This window comes from Ceratotherium simum, chromosome 7 (assembly GCF_057802395.1).
Source record: "Ceratotherium simum simum isolate JZ-2026a chromosome 7, ASM5780239v1, whole genome shotgun sequence".
NCBI classification, from domain to species: Eukaryota; Metazoa; Chordata; class Mammalia; order Perissodactyla; family Rhinocerotidae; genus Ceratotherium; species Ceratotherium simum.
In genome coordinates, this window is record NC_141906.1 from 17753307 (window position 1) to 17776424 (window position 23118).

Below are 23118 nucleotides of genomic sequence, written 5' to 3' on the forward strand. Positions count from 1 at the left end.
TGTTCTGCAGATGTGGACATGAAGGAATTCTCCCAGGTATGTTCCTCGGATTTAGACAGCTCTCCCCGGAGGAAAGATGTGAAAATAAAAATCTTCCCACTGCTGAATGCAAACTGGTGCAGCCACTATGGAAAACACTATGGAGATTTCTCAAAAAATTAAACAGAAATACCATAGGATCCCAGCTATCCCACTACTGGGTATTTATCCAAAGAATACGAAATCAACAATACAAAGAGACCTATGCACCCCTATGTTCATTGCTGGATTATTCACAACAGCCAAGACGTGGAAGCAACCCAAGTGCCCATCAATGGATGAATGGATCAAGAAGATGTGGTATATATATATACAATGGAATACTACTCAGCCATAAAAAAAAGACAAAATCATCCCAGTCACAACAACATGGATGGAACTTGAGGGTATAATGTTAAGCAAAATAAGCCAAAGACAAACACTGCATGATTTTACTCATGTGTGGAAGATAAACACATCAATAAGGAGAACAGATTAGTGGTTACCAAAGGGGAAAGGGGTGGGTGAAAGGGGTAAAGGGCCACATATGTATGGTGACAAAAAAAAAAAACTAGCCTATTGGTGGTGAACACACAGTCTATGTAGAAACTGATATATAATAATGTACACCTGAAATTACACAATGTTATAAACCATTATGACCTCAATAAAATTAAAAAAAAAATCTTCCCACTGCTGAATTCTCGTGGACAAACCCTGGGTGATAGCGTGCTACCCTGTATTTATATCTCTTAAGACTAGGATGCATAAAAGGAGTTATAGGGCACGCCGGGTGGCAGCAAAATACGTTATATACAGCTGCAGGTTCTGAAGTTAGAACATATTTGGGTTTTCTTCCCCAAAACCAGCATAGCAGTTTAGGGTAAATAGTTTTTTTACATAATATAATTGAATACACAGCACATAAAAGAATATATGCATATACTATTATGTTTACAACTTACTCCCTGTAAGCACACACTTCTGCAACCACATGCGTTCTACAGTACACTATGGGTATTGATGTATAGGTTAAACGTGGTATATGGAGAGCTGGTAGCTCATAGCTGACCATCCTGTGTCAGTTGAGATCTGTGTGGCCTCTCGTCCTTGACTCTCCCAAAATTCATTTGCTGAAAGGCCACGAAGGAAAAGACTCAATTGCTTGAACCTGCAGACACTTGGTTCTCTTGTGCCCTTTGACTTCTGCCCAATCCTGCTTCTTTCCACCTTCCTTTCACAGGTGTTGATTGCTAAGGAATATCTTGCACTCCAAACACCTTCTAAGCATTTGCTTTGGAAGAACTCAACCTGCAACAAATACCTACTATTCATCAGGTATTATTCTAGGTGATGGAAAATCAGCAAAGAATATATAGACAGAAACTCCTGCCCCCGTGGAGCTTATATTTTAATAGGTTTCTGGGAACACTTCTGTCTATGTGATAAGGCAACGTATGTAGCTAGAGCAGCCCCTTATACCTTTATCCTGCCTTGAAAAGTAGACGTGATGGCTGGCAGTGCAGCAGCCATCTTGTGACTACAAGGTGACAAGTATGAGGAAAAGCCTAGAGCTGCACTATTCAATTCAATATCCATTAGTCACATGTGGCTGTTGAGCATTTGAAATGTGGCTAGGCTGAGTTGAGATGAGCTGTAAGACACATGCAGGATTTTAGAGAATTAATACAAAAAAGGAACGTAAAATATCTTGGTAATAATTTTTTATATCAACTACATGTTGAAATGATAACATTGTGGATACATCACATTAAATAACATATATTATTAAAATCAATTTCACCATTTTGTGCCTTTTTAAATGTGGCTACTAGAAAATTTTAAATTACTTATGTGGCTCACATTACATTTCTATTGGACAGCGCTGGCCTAGAGAATCGCAAAGAATATAGCCACTGAATTTCCAGTCACCATCTCTCTTCCGACACCTGGTTAAAAAATAAGCCCCTATTTGTTTGAGTCTCTGCAGGTGGGTTTTTAGTTACTTGCAGCTGAGTGCAATCCTCTGTGATTCGGAGCAGAGAACAACCTGAGGGCTGGGCCCAGGGAACCACCAGGACCCATCCTGCAGTGGGAGGGTGAACTCAGCCTGGTACCCCACCCAGCTGAGTAGGAGGTAGACAGATATATTCATGCTAAGTGGAAAAATCCCCCGCCATAGAATATACTGATCTCCACGATATTTTTTATTATGAAAACAAGCAAAGCAGAGCAATGGTCTCTGACGAGCAGGAAAGAAGGAAGCCAGGGGACACCTTCCAGTCTGGGAAGCCTTTTGCCCTGCCCAGCGCACACATTAATTTGGATAATCCTGGCTGGAGATTCCCTAAAGGCTTGTGCAACCCTGGTGGGCCAGCGACTGCAAGAGGTTTTTCTTTTTTCTCCAAGAAAAAGGAGGCCCAGCCCTTCAGCCTCACAGCCCTGTTGGCCAATTTCCTTACCCTCCTTGAAAGCTCCACGAGCAGCCAGATGCTCATCAGGGCGCAGACAGGGTGTGTCATCATCCCCGCACCACAGGGAAAGGCTGCTTGGGGATCAGTGCTCAGATGCACATTTGGACAGACACCTGAGTAAGGAAATAAAGGCACTGGCTGCTCCTGGCTTCTGCAAGCCCACTCTGGAGGCTCATATACACCAGGACTCACCCCATGCGGCTCCAGAAAGAACTGTGTATGTCATTGAGTACACTGTTTGTATAGCTCCAGAAAGAAGCCTCTTGAGCTACAGGGTGCATTCATTTAGTCCCTGAGTACTCTCCCTGTGCCAAGCCCCATGCTGGGTGCTTGAGGCCCAGGGATGAGCCAGTCATGTTCCCTGTCCTCAGCGCGCTCACAGTGAGTGGGAAAGGGAAAAAAAAAAGCCATCAATGACAGACACCCACCAGCAAGACAGAGGTAGGACTAGAGTCTGGGAGCCCACAGGGGGCACCAAACCCAACTGGGGATGGAATAAGAGAAGGGGGAAGTGGAGAAGATCAGGGGGGGCTCCCTGGAGGAGGTGATGTTTGCTTACACTGAATCATAAAGAGAACAAGTCAGCTAGGCCAGGAAGGGGCCCTGTTCAGCACAAACAGTATAGATCCTCCATGGCCAGGGCTCTCAAAGCTCCCATTATTTGATGAAATCTTGAAGAGGGAAGTATACACTTGTATTTGTTCTTCTTTTAAAGGGCATTCACCTTTTACTGATAAAGCCAACTTCTTGCTGAAATCAGGTATATGAAACCAGAAAGCACTGTGCAAACGTTGGGTGGAACAGTAATTAAACTGCAGTGATTGTTATGGGGTGGCAGCGATCCCAACCCTATTGCCACCGGACTGCTCCTCACTCCGTGGCCCAGTTCAAGGCCACCGAGCCCAGACTCCAAGACTCAGAGGGTGTCCATCTCAATGTCCACTCAGCCAGGCCCAGGAAATCCAAGTCAGCAACATCCCGCTGTGGTAGCTCCCTCTTCAAAACGGCCTCCTCCTGCACTATGGGAGGGCGTGTCCTCTGGAAGAATCTCCCGGGAGGAGAACCTGACAAAGCCTATAATATTTCAGTGCAATGCACATGCCCTTTGACTCACAAGTTCTCACAAGCCATCCCATAGAGAGCTTTCATGTGCGTACAGAGTACGTAGCAGGAAGTGCTGCAGCCATGTTTAACACGGCCATAAACTGGAAACAATCTAGGCAGTTAAGTGGAGTGTGATAGAGCCATAAAATGGGAAGCCAAAAAAAGCCACGAAAATAAGAAAAAGGCTCGATCCCCATGTACTGACATAAAACAATCTCCAAGATATATTCGAGTGAAAAAAGCAAGGTGATAACAAACATGCAAAAAATTTTTCCATTAAAAATGAAGGGAGGACACACACATCCATATGCATACACACACACGTGCACACTCATGCACACACATGTAGAGGCTTTCAGGAAGAACACAATGGTTGTCTCTAGGGAGGGGACCTGGGAAAAAACACTTCTAGAGTTTCTTGTCCTGCTCGAATTATTTTTTATCATGAGCACGCATTTCTTTTTTAATTAAAGAAAACTAATTAGTTTTTTCTCAAAAAGACAAAGTCTTTATTTATAAATGTGTTTATAAAATGAACCACAGTGAGCCCAGATTAACCACTTCCTATGAAGACAGCCAAAAAAGAGTTTCCTCATCTCAGTTTAACATTGTTGCGAATTGGATTTACTCAAGCTCACATATAATGTCCAATGCACACACTCATGCAAAGCCCGCAGAACGCGTGTGGAGTTGTGCTGACACGCATAGCAATGACCGCACCCCGATTGGCAATCTGGCTTGAAAACCTGTCTCATGTAGCAAGCCAGGAGTCCACTGTCAGGGAAGGGGACAGATCCGGGGTTCGTCTAAGCTCTTTGTTCAACTGGTACAGAATTTCACACGCCAGAGACCATCCTCTGCTCTATCGGCTATGCCTGCAACTCTCCGTATTAGGCAAAGGGGTACTTGACAGGCCCTGGCCAGCGCAGCAGAGCCTGGCTTTGAGGGCCCTGGTGGGTGATGTCAGAGGTCAGGAATGTCAGATAAGCTTATCTAGGCCAGGAGACAGCAGCCTTCCGCTCCCAGCTTCCCCCCTCCCACCCCCGACGGTCCCCCCTCCCTCCCTGCTGTGCTGTGCTTACGAAGCTCAGGGACTACACGAGTTGGGTTGTAAGCATTACCCAGGCCTGGGCTACCCGCCACTGGGGAGCCACCACAGACGGGCAAGGGTCACGTTCAGGAGCCAAAGGTGTGGGGTGACCCTGCTGGATGCTCACAAAATACAGACATTTCCTTCTCACCAGATAACCCAGAGGTTTCATTGTATAGGCTGGCCCCATTTCTGCTGGTGACTAACGAGTCCATGAGTCATTTCCTGCAAGCGTGTTTTTACGGCAATGATGTACAAACGCCCTCTGGTCTGAGTGGTACCTGTGATTGCTGAGCCACCCCACGGAGGGTGGTAGAAAGAACCCTGGACTGGGAATTGGGGGGCTCATCCTCAGAGGTCCTCCAGGTCCTCTGTTTGACTGCGGGACCCTCTCTTCACAGCTTGGCCCCAGGAGGCCTTTCTCTCTGGCTTCCTCTTGTCATCTATCCATTCTGCTCTCTCTGGTTCTCACCCACTCCCGTTTCCCCAAAAGCACCTTCATTCACATGACATGAGCAACACACTCTTCCTAGACTACATCTCTCTGCCTTGTGTTGCCTCTAGCCCTTCCTCAGCAATGCAAGGCAAACTCCTACTCATCCATCAAGCCCCAAATCATACCTCCTCTTCCAGGAAGCATTCCCAGACTACCCTAGTCACGCTAGCTTTTCTCTACTCCTGCAGAACAGTGAACACACCTCTCTCATAGCACTTAGGATATTAATGATAACAACGGCTAAATGTTTACTGATCACTTATTACGTGCTAGGCAGCATTCTAAACACTTTACAAAGATTACCCTATTTAACCCTCACTGTAACTCCATGAAGGAAGTACCGTTATTACCCTCATATTAAGAGAATGCCACTGAAGATCAGAGATTTAAGTAACTTGCCCAAGGCCACAGAGCTATGAAGTGGCTGATAGGTACCTAGATGAGAACCTGGCACACAGTAGCTGCTCAATAATTATTCACCTCATAAATGATTAAATGAGTGAATAAATACAGAAATAATAACATTTCTGTCTCCTCTATAGAAAGCTCAAGTGAGAACCACTTCTTATTCATCTGTTAAACCATCTCCCCTTCGAACACCTTCTAAGGTGTAGGGCACTGGAAATTTCGAGTGAATGAATGAACGAACAAAAGAATATATGAGCGGGCCGGCCCTGTGGCTTGGTGGTTAAGTGCGCGCGCTGCGATGCTGGTGGCCCGGGTTCGGATCCCGGGTGCGCATCGAGGCACCACTTCTCTGTTCATCCTGAGGCCGAGTCCCGCATACAGCAACTAGAAGGATGTGCAGCTACGACATACAACTATCCACTGGGGCTTTGGGGGGAAAAATAAAATAAATAAAATCTTTAAAAAAAAAAAAAAAAGAATATATGAGCAAAACAATAAATAGAGTCCAAATCTGGGCAACGCCACCCACTAGCTTCAGGCAATGGCTTCTGCATCCTGGGCCCCCAGTTTGTCACCTGTCAGATGCACAGACTGTACACAACATTCTTTCAAGTTCCTTCTAGCATTAAAGGTACATATAAAATAAATGCCCAGACTCCATGATTTGGGGATGATGGCAATTCCCATCCCCAATTATGCACTGCCTTTTCTTTTTTTTTTGGTGAGGAGATCAGCCCTGTGCTAACATCTGCCAATCTTCCTCTTTTTTTCTGAGGAAGACTGGCCCTGGGCTAACATCCGTGCCCATCTTCCTCCACTTTATATGGGACACCGCCACAGCATGGCTTGCCAAGCAGTGTGCCGGTGCGCGCCCAGGATCCAAACCGGCGAACGCCGGGCCACCGCAGAGGAGCGCGCGTACCTAACCACTTTCGCCACTGGGCCAGCCCCTGTACTGCCTTTTCTTCCAGGTTGTTTTCCCTGGGAACATTACACAACTGGATGTGGTATTTGATCTGGGTAGTACCTGCATACAGAGCCAATGTCAGCCCTGAGAGAGTTCACTGGGCTTGCTCCTTGCTTCCCTCCATCCTTATCCAAACAGATCACACCCAGGGAAAGAAGTATCAAGTGCCTGACAAAACCCTCATAAATGTCAATAATAAACGATGATCCCGAGTTAGATTATGCAACTGGCACCTAAGCCACTGCTCTAGTGACTTTGAAGGTCCTTCTCCCTGTTCCCTGTTGCCTGAACCAGACGCCGTCTTCTGCAAACAGATCCTGGTCGCCAATCTCGCCTACCATCACCACCAACACACACACACACACACACACACTGCTGGCACGAAGGGAGCAGCACAGTGCTTAGGTAGCATATAGTAGGGGCTGATAAACGCTTGTGACACGTGGAAGCCCAGATCCACTCGAGACTATGCTGACGTGTGTCTACATCAGCGCAAAGGTGATGAATTCTGTTCATTCCCGCTCTACCTGTGGCTAACCAGGAGCATGGCTATATGCCTGGTATCTGACACACCTGCGCCATATGGCTTAGTATTAACGATCAGCCATGTGCACACTGATGCCCAGCATTTCTTGTTCAGCTAATGCTCAGCATAAACTACCGCACTGAAGGATACCTAAACGAGGTGTGTGAGCAAGAAGCGTCTGTCCATGTCGGAAAAGAGTGAGGACCATGTTCTGTGTTTTGCTTGACTCACAAGGAGTACAAGCGCCAGGCTCTTAGAGCAGAGCATTAACCATCCATGGATCCAGTACGGAGAGGGCATGCCCCATAACCAGAATGCAAATAAACAGCCACTGTGGAGGACACCTCTTGTTTATCTGTCTCTCACCTCCATGTTTTTGGGGACCTGCTCCTCTCTCATGTCAATCACGTGATGCTTAAAAGAGCTGCCGAAGACAGTAGCCAGCTCCCCTGGCTTGGGCCACAATAATTGGCCCAGAGATGAGCCAATTGGAATCCTTCCCTGAGATTTTTTCCTATATTGAGCAGGACGAGAAAGAGTCTAGCCTTTTGGGCCACAGAGCTATAAAGATATGAACTAGAGGCTACCAACATGGAGAAAATCCATTTGCAGGAGGGAAGAATGGAGCCAACACAGAACAAAACATCCAAGAGAGAGATGAAAGGAGGGAGGATGGGAAAGACTCAGAGTGTCTGGACCTTCCTGTTTAGATGAGCTAATCATGTCCCTGTTTGTTTAGGTTAGTTTGAGCTGGGTTTCTGAAATGTGCAGCTAACGTGGCCTAACATAGTCACAACAGTACTAAGAGTGCATTTTCAAATGTGTCTTCTGCTCTTGGGGATCTAGGTCGTTTTTATCAGATAGGCTACCACACATTTGAAATGTCTTTGTTCCTCCTCCTAAGAAAGGTGTAAAAATTCCTGGGCAAGAATCACTCTTGCTCAGTATCACTAAGGACGTTAGCGTTTCTGGCACCAATGGTGACCTGCCAACCACAGGATGTAAGGACTCTTCTATTTCAAGCCACGAAAGCTTGCTTATCAAATAGAGGCTGGTCAGACAGGCTAGGCAACTGGCTAGCGATTTTTGAAGAAGGATATCTTCATGGTGGTCAACCCTCCATTCCGTCTTCCTGCTGGCTCACTCCCTCTGAAGGTCTGTCTTCAGATCACCAAGAGAGTCCCTCAACAGCTAGAAACTGTTGGGTTTCCTATAGCATTTCCTCATAAAATAAGACCTCTGAAAACCTTCTCTGAGAAAACATATTGCAGCCCAGCCCCCTGACTTCTATGAGATCTTCTTAAAAGAAAGCCACCATATGCATCACCATGTGATGCTTTGAAAGCTAAAAGCTTCCCCTCCTCTAAGTCTGAAGAGCTACCCAATGAAGTACAAACCATGAAGTTACAACTAGGAAGGGAGGTGCTGGGCGGGGGTGGTGCCTAGGATACTGGCCGCACCCCTTTCTCCCCCTCTTTTCTGTAACACTTCCATCTCCTCTGTGTAAGGCTGAAGCTTGGCAGGTCATGGGCAGGTATGACCTGGGCTGAAGCAGTTGGTCTCTTAGCCCGATGCAATGCTCCTCCTGTGCGACGGTCAGTCGGTGTGCCCCAGGCTCGGCGGAGCCTGGCAGCTGTCTCCCCGGGGGCAAGGGAAAGCAGCCGTATCCCACGGTGGACAAAACGGCTCCTCATCACCAAAACAAAAACACAACAGTCCCGATCGCCATGGAGAGTTCAATCCTCTTGTCTGGGATTGGCACTGACTAGAATTCCAAGGCCTCTGGCTGAGCTACCTCCTGTGAGGTCTAAATACAGCACGTTCACTTTTAACCTAAACATACAGCCTGGACCAGCGCCCAGGCTGACAGCCCCCAAGGGCCCACAGGGAAGTCTTGACCTCTGGCTGCCCATTTGGCAATGGGCATTGCAGAGATAACAGAGAGGTGATGCGCAGGTCAGCCCCAGGTTCACCGATGCTGCCTATGGTCAAACAGTGGGGGAGTAATCGGCTTGTGGAGGGTTAACTACAAGTGTGATCCTGAGCAGAGAAGTGCATTCTGGGAAAGGGGTGGGGAGGGGAGAATGTGAAGATGTGAAGAGGAAGAGAAAGAGAGAGGGAGGAAAGGCAGTAAGGACCAAAGACCTACTTCTTAGCCAATTAATTACAAGTCAGGGGATCTTCCTAGAATGTTTGCTCCCAGGGGAACACAATTCTCTAGTTATGCCTTACCACGGAATTTAGGACATAAGCCCTAAAATCAGACAGACCGAAGCTGCCATTTAACTGTGTGACCTTGGGCAAGATAATTGACTTCTCAGTTTCCATCTCTCTAAAATGGCCCAAAGAACTATGTGGGGGGCTTCAATGAGACCACGTACGTAAACTGCCTAGCACGTAGAAGTTGCTCAATAAATAGCAGCTACTGTTCTAGTAGTAGTGGTGGTAGTAACAGTAGAAATAGGACGGCGTCAAGCATGCCTGCATTTTCTCCGCCATGGAGAAGGCACAGGAAGAGTAGCTGAGGCCAGCACAATAAGACGCAAGCTCCCATCTTATACGGATAAGCTGTGCGTGTATAGACAAAGGAAGACTTCAACTGAGCCAGACAATAAAACACACCCACACCTACTACAAACCTCAGAACAGGAAAATGGCAACCGGTCCTAACCTCCCAACCAGTCAACCCACGGGCCCCACAGAGTAAGAAATGTCCATCCAGGGCTCTCCCTACCTTGGTGTTCATACACGACTTCCCTCGCTTATATTCCTTGTGGGATCCACGCTTGTCCAATTTGTACCACAGGGCTTTAGCCTTCCAGGTGTTCACCTTGGACTTCAGCTTGGAATAAAAGTTTCTGTGGTCCAGAGGGTCTAGGTCCAGGTGCCGGGTGAGGATGTTAAAGGCCTGGAGGGTGCCTTTGCACGTGGAAGCCTGGACAAAGTTCTCAAAAATCTGCCCGGCCTGGGTCTGCTTCTCATCCTCGTTTTCCCCCATGTTCCAGGAGCCGCGTGGAGCAGTGGAGTGGAGAGGGTGGAGGAGAAGACCATGAAGTACCAGAAAAACGTCACACCTGCAGAGGGAGGCGGAGGCAGAGGTGAGCTCCATGGCAACGAGGGTAGGGTGGGGAATGGGTGCTGACAGTCAAAGTAAAATCCCTTTAAGATACTAAACATACTAAATATAAAACTCAATACAAAACATAAATAATCTATAGAAAACATACAATCAAAACTTCTAACCTGGCAATGCTGTCTTGCCGGCGACGTCTTTCTCCCCAACACTCCACTCCTCTCACTGGCTAAAAAGAACGACAGATTGCTCAAAGCCTCACCCTGACTGCTGTCAATATTACCTGGTCAATCTTGCTATGAGCCAGATGATTCTAGAAATAGTAACTAGTAAAAGGAAAAAACTAGAAAAGCACTCTAGATTTAGCACCATTGAAAACCTACAATTCTTGGTGCTGCAAATTGGTTGACTCATATTAACATCACCTAGCGACATGACGTGAGTGCACAGACCATAAAAATCAAAGCACATGCCTCCCTAGATTTCAGAACCATCCCACCTATCCTTAGACATCAGACTTGAATGTCTTCCTTCGTTAGTTACCAGAGAGCAGGTCTTTCCCCTCTGCAGACAACAAACGGCCACTTCTCCAAATTTCTATTCCTGGTGTCTGCTGGCGGCACAGCATCTACCTCCGGCAGACACACAGAAAGACAGAGACACATGGATCTCCTCACAACGTGCAGGAGGGGTCTGTGCTTTGTAAGCCCAAGCTCTGAGCTATTTAGAACAAGTGCTTAGGCTGATGGGAGGAAAAATGCGATGGGTGTTCATTCACATCACAAAAATAGCTTGCCTGGGTTTTGGCCATCGCCCTTTCTCTCTCTGCCACTCTAACCTCAGGCATTTCTTAGGAAAGTCAGTTAAGTTTCAAAAGAACAAAAATAAATTAGAGCTGGTTTTCCAAAGCCCTAGCTATTTTACCAGAATCTGAAGCTAGAGCAAGAAGACAAGTGTGGAGGAGCTGGGGCTGGCCCAGCTGTCAGGAGGGCTTGAGGGGTCTGTAAATGAGAGGATACAGCATACTGAGCTCCCCCAGACAGAGGCCCAGCAGGAGGAGGTCAGCAAACACACAGAGACAAGGCCCTCAGGCTGTGTGGCTTCCCACTCTCCAGACTGGAACGCTATTGTGGGTGCATATGGATTGTGGGCTAGCCTTATAATACTAAAAGCAGAGAATGGTGTTTATCTTCTTCCTTAATCCTTTACCCATTCATTCAGCGACAATTACTGATGCCTTCGTAAGAGCCACGCATCACCCTAGGTGCTGGGGATATAGGGATGGGGCCCAGCGAGGAAGACAGGCCCATCAAGAGCTGATTAAAAGACAATAGGTGAGTGCTTGTGGACTACGAACACAGTGCATGGACACCCAGAGCAGAGGTGTCCAACAGAGCCCAGAGGAGCCACAAGAGGGAAGTGACAAATGCTACAATTTTAGGAACGAGGTGGATTTCACCAGAAGACTGAAGAACGGACGTTTCAGGCAAAGGAAACACCACACGAAGGCATGAGTCTGGAAAGGGCCAGGACAGCTGCAGAATGACAGCAAGTTCAAGGTGTCGGGAGTTCAAGACTCATGACAAGGTGTGGTGGGAGCGTCCAGGGCAGATCGCGGAGGGGGCCTCGCTTCTCCAGTGGGCCATGGGGTGCAGGAGACAGAGCAGCAGGGTGAGACAAGTCTTTGGGAAGATAAGGTGGCAGAGGGTGGACTGGAGAAAGAGGCAGCAATGAATAAAGAAGCTGCGAGAGCTAGGGGACATGAATGTTGTAGGGCAGCCTGGCTGGGCACCACCCGTGAGGAGCAGCCTGCTGGGAGCAGATGAGCTCTCCAGACATTGATGGGTGCAGGGGCACCGGCAACAGTATAGGACCCCTCCCTCCCTTCCTTCTTTCCCTGAGAGCTTCCAATGGGCCCGGCACCATGCTCAGCTGAAGGGAGAGAAGCACATTCCCTGCCCCAGGCCCAGCCAAGTTCCACCCTTTAGCCAGGCCTCCATCCTCCATGAGAACCTACCTGGCTGCTCCGGCCCCCTGTAACTCAACATATTCAGGCAACTTGGAAGGCTGTCTGTGCTTTGCCTGGTATGGATAAGACATGGATTCCCTCACAGATGCTCTCTGGGCTCCTTTAATGTCCGTGGCGCTCACTTTGGCATCACTCACATAAACACCGCCTCCTACTGTGTTTCGACTTTGTCCATGTGCAAGACATGCCACCCAGAGAGCATAAACAGAGAGCAGGACTCGTTTGCTTTGCAGAGCATATTAACATCCTCAGTCTTCATCTATCTTTGGAATCACTTTTGTGTCCCGTGTTAAACAAGGATGCAGCAGCTGATGGACAAGTACAAAGCTACTGGCACTCAACTGGCACCCTGCCGTCCTTTCTGAAGATGGGCAGGTGGTGCAGAGAAAACCACGAGGCTTTGGGGCTACTGGAGCCCGAGTCCAGAGCTCAGCTTGCCCCTCGCTATACCACACAGCCTCACACACGCCACTTAAGCTCTGAGCCTCAGTTTCTTCTTTTGTAAGAGACAGATGATAAGCTGCACCTTGGAGCGTTGCTGTGAAGGGCAAGATACATGCGTGATCGCCGAGCCTGGCCCTGGGAGGACTGCATCCATCACGTGGGGCAGACTCGTATCTGGGGAAAGCACCAGTTTGAAAAATAGGGTTGTAAATCAATTCTGCAAGTTGTAACTCCTCCTTGTCCAAAATGGCGAAGCGTTCAGAGGTATCAAGCCAGACATAACTCCCAGAGAATAATTTATAAACTGGAAGAAGCTGTCTCCTCCCAACCCCGGCTGCCTCCCCTTCTCCCCGCGAAGAAAAATGAACCACTTAATCTTTGGGCTCCAGTAGAAAGAGCCAAAGGTGGTGCTGAGGGCGCTGGGTGGGCGTGGGAGCTCCAGGAACTAGCTCCTATCTGGAGCGAGATAAGGGGAGGTGGAGGGAGATGGCTAGACAGGAGGAGATAAGCTGCCTTGGACTGTACCCCAGTGGCCGGTACCAGGCTCAGACCTGCCTCCCTAGATCTAAAGAGTCTACTCTCAACCCTTAGAACCAGCTTTCCAATTTAAGTCAAAGACCTTAAACATGACTCTAACACCCATGCAGGGGAGGTTTCCTCGCAGAAGAATATCAGAGTATTAGACTCTGGCAAAGCCGGGTGTGAATCTAACCTCACGTACTTGCCAGCTGAGTGACCCAGGGCACCTGGGGCAATCTGATCCACCTCAGCCTGTTTTCTCATCTGTAAAATGAGGATACTACTACTCACTTCACAGGGTTGTAAAGAATAAACACCATCATGTAAGTGATGTCCTTAGCACCTGGCAGCTACATGATAACCAGCCCTCATGACTATTCTTCAAATGGCCCAAACATCATCAAACCCAAAGAAGAGAAAAAAGAACATAATTGATGACCACTGGGACTAGCTTCCCAGGTCAAGGAATTCTATATACTTTAAAACTAGAAGCCGTGGGCTTTCAATTCAGAAGATCTGGGTTCAAATCTACTTCCTAGCTGTGTAGCCTTGGACAACTCACTTAACTTCTGAGTTTTAAGTTTCTCATCTATAAAGTGGGGAACTTCATACAAGGAAGTTGGGGTAATGCACTAAAAACATACATGGTACAAGGTGGTTTTGTTAATGAACTAGAAAGGCTGACTTAGAAGGACTCCGTGAGTCTCAGTGTAAGCTTCAAGACTTTTCTTCCAGAAACTGGAGCATCACACTTTTGGTGGGTACCCCTCTCTTGCCCCGAGAGGGGTCAAGGATTAATTGAATCAGAGGATCCTGGATAACAGCTCTTGTTAAAGTCTTCCTTGTCAACCACCACCCAGCTGTTGCCTTTTTGGAGTTTGATATGAAATATAAACAAAACCAACTACCCAGAAATATGAAATGTTTCTGCATTTTCTGGGAAGAAACAAGACGTGATGCTTTGGTTTCCAAGAATAGCCTTGAAGCTATTTGGTTTTTGCCAACTGGAGTCCCTTATTTGTGGTTTTGTCTTTGTGACTTCATGAGTCACAAAGCAATTCCCTTTCCCTGACTCTCGCTGCTACAAATTAAAACTCAGGGCCTCAGATTGCCGGGACAGCTTTGGTAATGGGCTCCGCCCACGGCATCTGGGAGACAAGTTCAAGGTTTATGCAAAGTCCCTGCGTCCCTCTCAAAACGAGAGAAGGAGCCTCTTGGCCCAAGAGTCGCCAGTGCACTCACATTTAAGACTCCCACACTTTCCGCCTTCCCTGGGCCTCCTCACCTGCCAAATGGCATCCAAAAGTGTGATCAGGCGGTGGATAAAGGATGGAGGTCTATAAAACCTTAAGGAGGGCTGGAGGGACACTGGGCAGAACTTTCCCACAGAGCAGCAGTTTGGCCCTGGGGGAAAGTCTCAACCTTCACCCCCACCCTCCAGGCTCACAGACAAGAAGTGTTTCAAATGCCATCTGAAAACCAAACCCTCTTGCCATTTCCACTGCCAAGCTTCCCATTCAAACTTATTATCGCCAAGGTTTATGTCATCAAGGGGCCACCAGGCAGGGCCAGCTTCCTCAGTAATGAATTGGGGATGTTCACCCCCAGGCACTCACAGGGGGTTGGAAGGACTAAAAGCCCAGCTCTGCGCCTCGAACACAGAAGGCTCTCAGTCACTGCTACCTGGATCCAACACCTGAGATGAGGCAGGAGCCAGCCAGGCCTCAGCAGCGGGCAATGCCTCCTGCACATCTGTGTCTCTGCAGAGCCCAGCACAGGCGGAACACCAGCCTCCCAGGTGATGCCTGGGACATCATCTCACCGGGCCCAGGGAGGCCTGCTTCCCATCTACAAGGGCATGTGACAACCAACTTGAACCAAAAGGGGCGACTCCCAGGGTTGGGAAGGGACTGAAAGGGCTCCCTTGTCCCCTTTGTAATCTCCTTCCGGCCAAGGGTCCCCAGACTTCCCTTGGTCACCTCCCCAAATGGAGAGCACACTGCCTCCTGGGGCAGCCTGCTCCACCCCGCCCCCTCGGCCTGGAAGAGAGCCTCAGTGAGATCACCGCTTCTGAGTCGTTCCCCAGGGAGACCAATCCTGTCTCTCCAACGGTTTCTTTCCGTTCCTGGTCTTAGCCCTTGAGATGACCCACAGGAAGTCAAAGCCCTTTCCAGGCAGGCCGAACCCACACGTGCAGAGTCTTCCTAGACACGCCATCTGGAGCCCCTCCTAGGAGAGGCTAATGAAAATGCATCCAAGAGACGCACTGTGAAAGCCCAAAGAAGTTCCCAGCCTGGGCAGGGCCTAGACACTGCCCTCTGTCTACACTGCCCTCTGTCTACACTGCCACAGGGAGGAGAGCTCAGGAAAGAGGCTCCGGGTCCAGGCCTGGCCATCTATGCTGCTCCTCCACTGAGGGCCCAGGTCATTCGACTCTTGCCCTTCCGGCCGCAGCCCTCTCCTCACTCTCTTTCAATAGTGAGTTTACTCCATTGGTCTGGCTTGAGGTGACCTCACACATTCCCGCTTCCTTACCTCCATCCATTTCCTCTTGGGATCACTCACAGTAACAGACCCTGGGATGACCCTGGGACTACCCTCTCCCCCCCCGACTCCCCATGAGTCAGAGACCTGTTTGCTGACCAGCCACAGTGCCAGGAAGAAGGCCAGCGTCATCAGAGGCCCAGGACAGGCCAGGCTCTTTCACCTGCCTTATCCTAAGGTCTGTGGGGAGGGGGGATTTTTCTCTCGCCCTCTCTTTGTTTCTACTCTGTGAAAAGCAAAGGCCTTTAAAAAAAAGAAGCAATTCCATTTCACTTTTATGTCATGCAAGTATAAGTTCGCCACGTGGTTGCTATTGTGTGTGTGTATGTGTACACAGATGCGTGTATATACATCTATGTGTCGTTATGCATGCATGTATATATGCATGTGTGTATATGTGCACACATGCATGTGTGTATATATGCATGTGTGTCCACGCATACATTTACATTCATTTTTCCATACAGGTTTCTAGCCAGTGCCCTACATCTCTGCTTGTACCAATAAGCCTCTCGTCAAGGACCTTCTAGGAGAAGCAAAGCCTTTGAGGTGGACAGAACTGTGGCCTGGGCATGAGGGGTGGACTTGCCCCTCTCACCACCCTCAGAGGACACCGACGGCCACACTGCCCAGCCACTCAGTGTGCCAGGGCCCTGTCCCAGACCGTTTACATCCATGATCTCATTGAACCATTTTGTTTGACAGAAGAAAGGACACAGTTACAGAGGGAAGTACCCTCCTCAACACCCCACAGGTAGTGAGCGGAAACGCTGTGAAATGAGCTCAGTTGCGTCTCTCTTCAAAGTCCCCACTCTTGGCCGCCCATGACACGAGCCACGTAGGTGGAAATAACACACCTGCCTTTGCCGAAGCCGCTGTGTGAGTTAAATGGGTTCAGCTCTGTAGCCTCTGAAGTTCTTTCAGGCTCCGAAGAGTCTGCAAGTGTCAACAGCAGGGCGTGGTTCCATCAGTTATGGTGAAACCAGACAATAGCGCATTCAGCAGTCCTTCGTAACAATAATATTTGTAAAGACATTTACTCCACGGGGAAATGTCTGTGCCCTAACGCAGAGTGAAAGAGCAGGATGCAGGTCCAGGTGCTCACTCTGATTCCAATGGTGTAAAGTAGTGTCTGTAGAAGGGAAAAAGGCCCAATGTGAACAGTGGTTGTGTGTGTGTGTGTGTGTGTGTGTGTGTGTGTGATGGCATCTCAGATGATTTTTATTTTTAGCTTTATACTTTTCTGTATTTCTCACATTTTCTGCCAGGAGCATGTTCAACTTTTATAACCCCCACCTGTGCACATTCCAAATCCAGGATCTTCTCTCCCTGACTAGACTGTCGGTCTCGGCAACAGGAAGTGGGCTTCTGTATCTTCTCTTCCTCAGGCCTAAAGGAGGGCTCCACCCCCCTAGCAGTGCTAGTTTTCTCCAGAGAAGGAAGGGCCATCCTGCAAGAAACCCTGACACTGTGCTGACTTAATGAATTTCCTTACATTCTGGCAGCTCAGGGCCAAGGCCCCCGGGGCTGCATTCCTCCCACAGCTCTGTTCTCCAGACCACAGGCCCTCAAGCCAAGCGTGGCAGGCCCCTTTCCAAAGGACCACGCTGGGGAAGCGGAAAGATGATGCCTTTGAGCCAAGCTCAGCTGTGCCCGCAAGAGCCCTTGCCAGTGACCCCACAAGAAGGAAACCTGTGACCTGGTTACGGGCCAGGCGGTGACAAAATAACATACATCGCAGCACGCACACCGAGCCCATCTTAACAACAAAACTTAGCAGCCTCTTCTGCACGTGCCCCAAATCATTTTGATCACACACTGGGTGCCCAGGAAAACTGTAAACCCTAAATTCCATGTTCCAGGGGGACAGCCTATCTCAAAACTAATAGAGGGAGGTACCCAGAATATGCAAATTCGTCAAGTCAGAAAGTAGAATGGTGGTTCCCAGGGGCTGGAGGAAGACAGGAATGGGGAGTTAGTGTTTATAGAGTACAGACTTTCAATTTGGGATGATGAAAAAGTTCCGGAGATGGATGGGGGTGATGGTTGCACAACAATGTGAAAGTACTTAATGCCACTGAAGTGTACGTTTAAAAATGGTTAAAAAGGAAAATTTTATGTTTTGTATCTTTTCTCGCAATACAAAAAATGAAAATAAAATGCATACAAAAAACAAACCACCACCTAATAGTGGGAGCTGTCCCAAGCCAGAGTACAGAATTTGTGGCCTAATTAACAATGAAGTTAATTTTCTGAAATACTTTTGAGTTAAAATGTAATAAGCAAAATAAATCATTAGGCTAATGAAAGAATCTTGCTGTTTTTTATTTGGCTCAATGAAATAATTTTTAACCTTTTTTTTTTTTTAAGTCATCTTAGGCTTCTCTCAGTCTTCCTTCCAAATCTCATTTGACCCCAGGAAGCCTATGGGGAGCTCAGCCCTGCCCAGTTCCAAATTTTTATCTCTTTTTCTGCCTTCCCCAGGCAACCACCAACTCAGCACCTGTGAAATCTTCTTCAACACCCCAGGGAAGGTTGGGTACCAGCTCCTTGGTCTTAGCTCCCAAGGCCAACCGTACATTGCCCCGGGAGAACACGCCTGTGTTCTGAGGGACCCTGTACAGTGGTGCAAGCAGACTGCAGTTCCTTGAAAGCAGGAAGCATTCTTCCCTGCCATGTACAGATGCCCTACAAGCTCCCTGAGGACAGGTCCAGATCAGCTCAGATCTGTTGGAGGTGCTAGCAGGCTTGAATGAGTGGAAACAACGGCTGTGTATCTGGATAAGACTTCCGTCCCTCAAACTCAGGGCTTGGCATATTTTTCATTGGCTAACATCAATTTCAGGGACACTGGGTATGAATCTTTTTTTTTTTTTTTTTTTTTTTTGCTGAGGAAGATCACCCTGAGCTAACACCTATGGCACTCTTCCTCTATTTTTCAGCATGTGGGCCACAGGCACAGTATGGCCACTAACAGAGCAGTATAGGTCCATGCCTGGGAATCGAACCTGGGCTGCCAAAGTGGAGCATGCTGAACTTAACCACTAGGCCACCAGGGCTGGCCCTGAATCCTTTTGATGTTAGGAGAATCCTGTTGTAAGGCAAAGAAGCTTCCCCATTTAAAAAGCAATACATCTGACATATCAGATACCATATTTACTGTTCTTAAGTAGGGCACGTGGATGTGAGCAAATCCTCACCCACTAACTCCTAGTCTTCCTTCAAGGCTCCTCTCCTCTAGACACTCTCCATCTTTCTAACCTTCACCCCTTCCCAAAATGAGTTGGATCCCTCCAACAGCATCCTGTACTTACCATAATTATAGTAAGTTCTTCTGTGTTGAAATTAACTTTTTACTGCCCTACTCCCAGTTCCTAGCACAAGGCCCTCTCTTTATGGCATGTGCTAAATGAATGGATGAATGTTCAGTCCTTGGGAACACAATAATTGTTGACATTTAATGAGCATCTATGAAGTCTCGGGCAATGTGTTAAAAGCTTTATGTGTACTAAAGAAGTTAATCATTATAACAAACCAACGCATTGTTAGATACTACTATTATCCCTATTTTTCAAAGAATTAGAAAAGTTAGCAAGTTGTCCAAGGTCACATGGCCAGAACTGGAGAACCTGTGACTTGAAGCTCCATAGCCAGAGTTCAGAGCCCATATCCTTAACCACCATGCCCATATTGCTCCTACCCACAGCAGATAGAGCCAGTGGTATACAAGTGCCGCCTTGCATACCACATCAGGGACATGGTCTCTAGTCTAGACTCTTTAATTCATGATACTCCCCCCTTCTTTCATCAAACTCCAAAATGCTAGGATCTGGAGTAATGAGATCTCGATGCAACATCAGATGAGGAAAATGGCTAAATGCCAAGAAAAACTCAGCTGAGAGGTGACGTCCATGCCTTGGCGGGTACGGCAGAGACAGGTTAGCTGACCACCACATGCAGTGCTCCTTCCTCCTGGGCCCTTCCTTACAGCCACATGAGCCCAGGTGACCAGATCTAGGTAACGGAATGGGAGCAGAAGTGATGCTCACAACTTCTAGGACCGACGCATAGGAACCTCCCACGGTGATCCTCCTAGCTCTCTCCACTTTGGCCAGAGCACAGCAGCCTTGGAAACCACATGTAGAAGATGGCAAAGCCATGAGAAGGAAGGAGCTGGACCCCTGGGTGTCCACTTGGAAGAAAGTGCTCCAAGACCAGGAACATGTGGACTTTACATATGTGAGATATAAACACGAAGAATGTGAAGTCACTGAGAATCAAGGGTTTATCTGTTAGGGAGGAAACACCACCTTAACTAGTACAGTGGTAAACCAGAGCACAGTGGGTAGGTCAAATTTGGCCTGTGTCAGAAAGCATTGCCTCCCAGTAAGAAGGCTGATCACACGAGCATTAACATCCCTCTTACTACCACCACCATTGCAGGCCAACTTCCAAAACAACCAATTCTGTCATTACACGTCTTACCTTCCATTAGGACCTCACCATCCTGGAAAAGTTGCTTGACCCCCCGAAATAAGCCTGCCCATGTCTCTATTTAACCACACCTCACACACACATATATACCCTATGTTGAAAATCCATATCCCTTCCCTATGTGAAAATGGAATGAGACAGGAGAACAGGACAGAGAGGCTGGTCATTTCCTTGGTTTCAATAACCCCCTGAGCCCTCTGCTCGTGACTCCCAGGAAGCCGATGTGGCGTGGTGGAAACAACACGGACTTCTGAGTCACTGCGCACTCCCTTGAGCAAGTCATAAACAACAGAGAGTCCCCATGGGAATTAAATGAAGGTGCCTCTCCCGGCGCCGGTTCACAGCTGTGCTCATTAAGTGTCATTCCGGCACGCTGCCATGGGGATAACTCCCACCACCTCGAGCTGGAGGCAACCCAACCCAAACCAAGGCAGCAATTGGCGCACTTAACATCGGCGGCAAGGGCGGCTCATCTCCCCTTAATCTACCTTATGCTGACATGGGACAGCTAAAAGTGTAGGTTCCACCAAGTCTTCGCCCAGCACGCTCTTAGAGTCACTCCCCAGGTGAACCTTTGTGTCTGGATGGCGTTACATCTCCTGAAATTAGGCCTCAGGGACTTGAATCCTAGTAATTAGTCTGGAGGATGGAGAGGGTTGCTGAGGAGGAGGCACAGAAGTCATGGCATGAATTTGAAGAGGATTTCTCGACAATGCCTGCTCTCTGCACACAGCACCGCGCCCAGGAGCCCGGATGACCGCAGAGCAGCTCCTGCCCTGGAGGCTCACAGCCCAGCTGTGTCTCGTGGAGTCTGTCTTCCAAAGGCCACCCATTTTGAAGAATTGTGCCAAGGAACAACGTTTTTCAAACCAAAAAAAAAACCAAAGAGTCATTGCCTGACAAAAGTTTTTTTTTTTTTTTCTGATTTGTGGATTTATCAATGTGAAGTCAGTTTCAAAAATGTATACAAATTCAACCTCAGTCAGATATATATTTGCTTTTACTGGAGAAAACAAAATGGCACTCTGCCTCCTTCCCTCCACACCCTGGGTTCCCAACAGAGGAGTCTCCCTGGCATGGTCCACTTTCTCACCTCCATTTACCCTTCAATCCACCAGAATCTGGCTTCCACTTACACATGTAGCCCACCCCAGGCATCATGCCCAAAGTTGCCACCAACTCTCTCTTGCTAAATCCAGTTGTTCCTTGTCAGACCTTATCTTGCTCACAGTCTCCCCATTTTCAGTCATTGCAGACTCATCTCTAAATGCCCCTGAAATTTTACTGTGTCCCAAGGTTCTGATCTTCACCCTCCTCTTGCTTTCAAGGACCTAAACCCTCCTGTAGTTCAACCAATATCTACATCCTGACAACCCATCAAGCTACCCCTCCCACATGGATCTCCCTGCTGCACTCCAGGTCCTTATGTCAACTGCCAATTAGACATTTCCCCTGACTCTCTCACAGAGACCTCACACGTGGTCAATTCACCTTGCACCCTTGCTTGTTCCTCCCCTGCATCACCAGCCTCAGTGAATGGCACCATCTGCACCCAGACTCTCAGCCAAACCTTTGGAGTCACCTTCTGCGCCCTCTCTCCCTTCTCTCACACAGCCGGCCAGTCACCAAGTCCTTCCTGCTCAACAGCCCATCCACGGCCTCCTGTCCTTCCTCCCCGGTCTCACCTGGAACTCTCAACATCTCCTCATAAATGCCTCTCCTGCTTCCAAATCAGCTCCCTCCAACCCATCAGCCTATTCCTCAAACTGCTGCCAGAGAGACATTTATGTCAAAAATGCACACTCGGTCAGCCTCCATTTCTGTTTCAAATTCTTCAACAGTTCCCTGACAATCTCGAGAGCAGAACAAAAACCACCTGCCTGATTCGCCGCTGCTCGCTCTCCAGCCTGCCCTCTCATGTTCCCCCCGACTCCTCCGCTACTCTAGACTTACTGAGCTGTCCGCTGTTCCCTGATACACCGAACTCCTTCACGCCTCCCTCCCTGTGCCTTTGCTTATGCTGGTCCTTCCGTCTAGAATGCCCATCCAGACTCTGTTCACTTGGTGAAATCCCAGTTGACTTTAGAGCTGAAACATCAAAGGCAGCAGAGCGTTGGGGGTGGGGGGCGGGGTCCCAGTTTAGACTCTGGAGTCAGGCAGACGTGTTACAAACCTGACCTACCACTTACAGGTGTGTGAGTCTGGATGAGTTACCTAACCTCTTTGAACCTCAGTTTCCTCATCCATCAAATGGGGATAATCATAGTCCTGACTCTGTTGGGTTACACGAGGATGAAACTCAATGACGCCTGGCTGGGCAGTATTCTTAGATGCACTCTTCTTCTTCGAAGCCCTGCAGTGGCATCCCCTCACACCCTTTTCCCACACCGAAATCTGTGGAGGTTCCAGTGATGGTTTCATATAGTCTCTTGCATTGATCTACTTGTGGGTCTGCCTACCTCTCCAGACTGGGAGCTCTCTGATGCCAGAGGTTGCACATCCCTGGGCCTGGCACCTGTGCCTCTGGTGATGGCAGATTCTCAATAACTATGCTTGTCAGTAAAATCCAACCAAGAGCAGCCACGGAATTCAGGCTACGTGGTGGCTTGAACTGTGACCGCCTTTTGTCCCTAACCACCACCAGAATTGCTGCAGGAGCCTCCGAACTGGCCTCCATTTCCCACCTTCCCCCTCCCATCTTGTCGGTCCCCCTACCACCCTGTTTATAAAGCCCTCAGGGCTCCCTACACCCCACATATAAGTCCAAACTCCCTTGCTGGGCTCGTCGGTCCCTCTCAGACAGCCCCCATTTCCTTGTTAGGCTCAATTCCCAAAGATATTAGGACTCCCCTGGGGCTGCCTCAGACAGGCTGGCCCCTTCAGTGCTCCACGTCCTCTCTCTGCCTTCCTCCTCCCACTCCTGCTCAAATCT

The 23118-nt window shown here is 48.4% G+C and overlaps 1 protein-coding gene across 11 annotated transcripts in view; it reads right to left on the reverse strand.

Annotated features, from left to right (window-relative positions):
- The window catches only part of MICAL2 (microtubule associated monooxygenase, calponin and LIM domain containing 2), a 223622-nt gene that overhangs the window by 166771 nt on the left and 33733 nt on the right, over nt 1-23118 (reverse strand). For 9 of the 11 annotated variants that reach the window (XM_087433207.1, XM_087433201.1, XM_087433202.1 and 6 more), the window contains exon 4: nt 9818-10157. The exons of the other annotated variants lie outside the window; for them this stretch is intronic. In XM_087433207.1, the coding sequence (XP_087289333.1) occupies nt 9818-10081 (264 nt within the window). In that variant the 5' untranslated portion in view covers nt 10082-10157. The remainder of the gene's footprint in view (nt 1-9817; nt 10158-23118) is intronic. 11 annotated transcript variants of the gene reach the window in all.